The sequence below is a fragment of the Zea mays genome, chromosome 4, assembly GCF_902167145.1.
Source record: "Zea mays cultivar B73 chromosome 4, Zm-B73-REFERENCE-NAM-5.0, whole genome shotgun sequence".
Classification (NCBI taxonomy): Eukaryota; Viridiplantae; Streptophyta; class Magnoliopsida; order Poales; family Poaceae; genus Zea; species Zea mays.
In genome coordinates this window covers 166474304-166477538 of record NC_050099.1, presented here as the reverse complement: position 1 = coordinate 166477538, position 3235 = coordinate 166474304, and the positions used below count along the sequence as shown (strand labels likewise).

Sequence of the window (3235 nt, the reverse complement as noted above, 5' to 3'; positions counted from 1 at the left end):
TGAGAAGCTTAGGCAATTGACGAAACATGCCCTTAGTGTGGTACGCCTGGATAGTCAACCGGTGTGTCTTGCTAGAGGTTTTCGTTGGTTTTCCTTTAATAAATTATACTGCTGTTAGTTTTTTGGATTCATTTTTCCCTATAAAATCCGATCAATTATTTATTTTTAGGTGAACTTTTGGACCTACATGCCTGCCTTCTTTGAAGAGGTTCGCTCGCAAAACAAAGATGGATAGAGCCACCGCCCACCGGGTAAAAACTAAAAAGAGGGATACATGCTGGATCTCCAGTGAAGAACCAGTGTCCATGGAACAGATGGCAACGGCCGCATGCATGCCTCACAACTCACAAGGTGATCGATGCGGTGACACGTGCTCATCCCATGCGTGCAGGACATAATCAGATAATTTTCCATGAGCAAAACACAGTGGCCGGAGCATATAACGAACTTCAATTGAACCACAAAATTGCTACAGCGAGTACACGGAGCGGAAGCTTAGAACGGAGAACAGCACGAGCAGGCAGAAGAAGCAGCAGACGCCGCGAGGCGCGTCGCTGGCCCCGCCGACCTGCGCGTATTCGGCCGGGAGGGGCATGTCGTCCACGGGCAGCGAGCACGCCGCGGCCGGCCCCGCGTCTGCCGCCACCGCGACACCCGCGGCGGACGCCTCGTCCACGGCCATCAGCGCCTGGATGACGGCCGTGGCCGTCGCTCCGTAGCGCGTGGCGTTGCGCTGCAGCAGCCACATGAGCCCCATGAGCTCGCAGTCCCGGTCACTCTCGCCCGACCGGACGGCGGCCTGCTTCTCCTTGCTCGCTGCCTCCGCGGCGGCGCCACCGCCGGGACTAGTGTTCTTTATCTGCCATGGATGTCAAGATACTTGCATGTGAGGTTTTAACACCAATCCAAAAACGGACTTGAAAATGATACGTGTAGACGTCGAGTTCGTCACTGATGTGAGACGGTAATACTAAAGCATATGCTTCTTCTAATGACATCGAGATCCTCGAGGGAAAAGGAAGAGAAAAACAAGGAATGGAGTTGGTCTCTGGGGCCAAATGCTCAGGCAATCGAAGTGCGCAGAGGGGGGTAGTGGAGGCATGCATGTTCAGGCAAAATCATTCTCCGGACGCCAGGCCCTACCCAACAGGTCCGGGATGAGGTGGCCACTCGATCACTCACTCACGCAGCCACACACCCAATCATGCTAACAACAACTATAGATCTACTAGGCAACACCGAGCTTGTAGACCGAGACACTGCATACTGTAGCCCCGTGGGGTGCGGTGTTGAACCGTCCAAATGCTTGCGTTCGACGCCATGTCGTCTCGAAAGCATGTCAGGCAGGCAATAGAATATTGACAGTGCGCAGTGCGGTAGTAGAAGTGTCTGGTGCTGGTGATGATCAGTGAAGCATTATTTCCTAGTGTGTCCTACACCCAACACCGCATTGCTAGATCAAAAGCTTAGCTGCAATGCAAGACGATGGAGAACCCTGAGTCCTGACAGACGATCTGAGCTCGAAATGGAAATGAACGGATCATTGAACGAGTTCCAGGTGATCAGGTCAGCTATCCGATCTCACCATGGTCAGAGCAAGAAGGCATTTGGAGCAGCCGGGGACGCCCGGCTGCGCGCAGTCCCTCTCCAGCCTCCTCGCCGCCGCGTCGTCAGCCGGCGCCCACAGCCCGCCCTCGGCTGCCGGCGGGGGTCCGCACGTCAGCCGCCTCAGCCTGACCCCGCAGTAGCAGAACGCCACGTCGCACGTCCCGTTATTGCCGCCGGTGGGGCGGGGCAGCGTCGCCCCCGCCGCACGAAGCGCGCGGTCCGCGGCGCCCGCGCACGCCTCGGAGTCGTCGGGCGGCAGCGGCATGTCCACGGCGGCCGCCGCCGCGGCCGGAGGCCTCGCGGGCGGCCGCTCCGCGAGCGCGGCGGGCGCGTAGGCCGCGAACAGCCACGCGGCCAGCGCGGGGCAGCAGCGCAGCCTCGGCGGCAGCGCCGCGGCGGCGGCGCAGGAGGCCCGCACGGCCGGGAGGAGCGCCGGGGAAGGGGCGAGCGGGCACGTGGACGAGGAACCCGCCAGCGAGTCCGACTGCGCGGGGAACGCCGGGATCGTGCCCCCCGGAACGGCGGCGGCGGGCTGCACCGGGGTCGCGACCAGTGCCGGGTCGAGCGGCGCGGGGTCCGGCAATGTGGCCGCGGCGGCGCGCAGCAGGAGGTGGGAGGCGGCCACGTAGTGGAGGAGGAGCAGGATGGAGCGCGCGCGGCGGAGGGGAGGCATCGCTCGCTCGTGGGCGCGCGCGCACGCGTGGGTTCTGTTTGGCCGTCTGCGGGAGGGGGTGAGACCCAGCGAGAGTGATCACTGATCAAAGAATGTAGGGGGCCTATATGGAGGTCATGATGAGAGAGTGGTGTGTGCGCTTGGCGGCTGTTTTCTGAGCCAGCCAGAGATGAGAGCGCGTATGATGGCCACGGTGGTGGCGTGGTTCTTATAACGGCCTCCCGCACGGCAAACCAGCCGCAGCCTTATGCAAAGTTCGTTCCAGCTTTCAGTTTCTTTGAGAATTCACATCATGTTTTTTCCCTTGCATTCAACATCGTACACGCTGTTAGAAAAATGTGATATTTTGTGTAATCAATCCAGTGCCTGCCAAGGGACACACCCTTTAGCATTGCACTCATTCACATGTATATAAACAGGACCCTGCAATAAAGAACTAATTGCTATTATTCTCCCTAATCTCGTTTTCCACTGATTACAACACGTTATCAGCACATGCTCGTGGGAACAGAGGGAGAAGAAGAAGAACGCTCGTTGTTTTTGATAAGAACGGAGACACCGGCCTCAAGATCAACGAGAAATGTATAGAGCAAACTGTTTCTCTTCGCATCCGTCGTACGCGTGAAGTTTTTCATATCGTCGATGATGCGCTGTTGGAGGCGTACGTCGCTGGGCAAGATGCAACGATCCCACCGGTGAACGCCATCCCTGCACGCCATATTCGAGTGCACAACGTGCACTTTTGCGTGATCCACGAATGGAAAACGGTGGTTGAATGCGGTCTCCCCATCGCGCTCCCGTCACCATCAATGTTGATGGGAGACACGAAGTCATCGGCAACCACACCCATGGAGGTTGATTTGGCACCACTGCCTACTCCACCCACTATCGCAGCGGCTGTTTGTCACTCGTTCTCAATTGTTATAGACGATTAAAAATAAGGCAACACAATGT

The 3235-nt window shown here is 57.9% G+C and overlaps 1 protein-coding gene across 1 annotated transcript; it reads right to left on the bottom strand.

Moving 5' to 3' along the window:
• Nucleotides 1-434: 434 nt before the first annotated feature.
• Nucleotides 435-2458, bottom strand: LOC100277244 (uncharacterized). The gene is made up of 2 exons (NM_001367320.1): nucleotides 1586-2458; nucleotides 435-859 (listed from the first exon to the last, which is right to left on the bottom strand). Exons 1-2 carry the CDS (start codon nucleotides 2279-2281, stop codon nucleotides 470-472), a joined length of 1086 nt encoding a protein of 361 aa, NP_001354249.1. The 5' UTR covers nucleotides 2282-2458; the 3' UTR covers nucleotides 435-469.
• Nucleotides 2459-3235: the final 777 nt, after the last annotated feature.

Coding starts and splice junctions, on each gene's coding strand:
- LOC100277244 (NM_001367320.1), bottom strand. CDS start 2,281: ATGCCTCCCCTCCGCCGCGCGCGCTCCATCCTGCTCCTCCTCCACTAC. Junction 860..1,585: donor GCCTTCTTGCTCTGACCATG/GTGAGATCGGAT, acceptor CATCCATGGCAG/ATAAAGAACACTAGTCCCGG.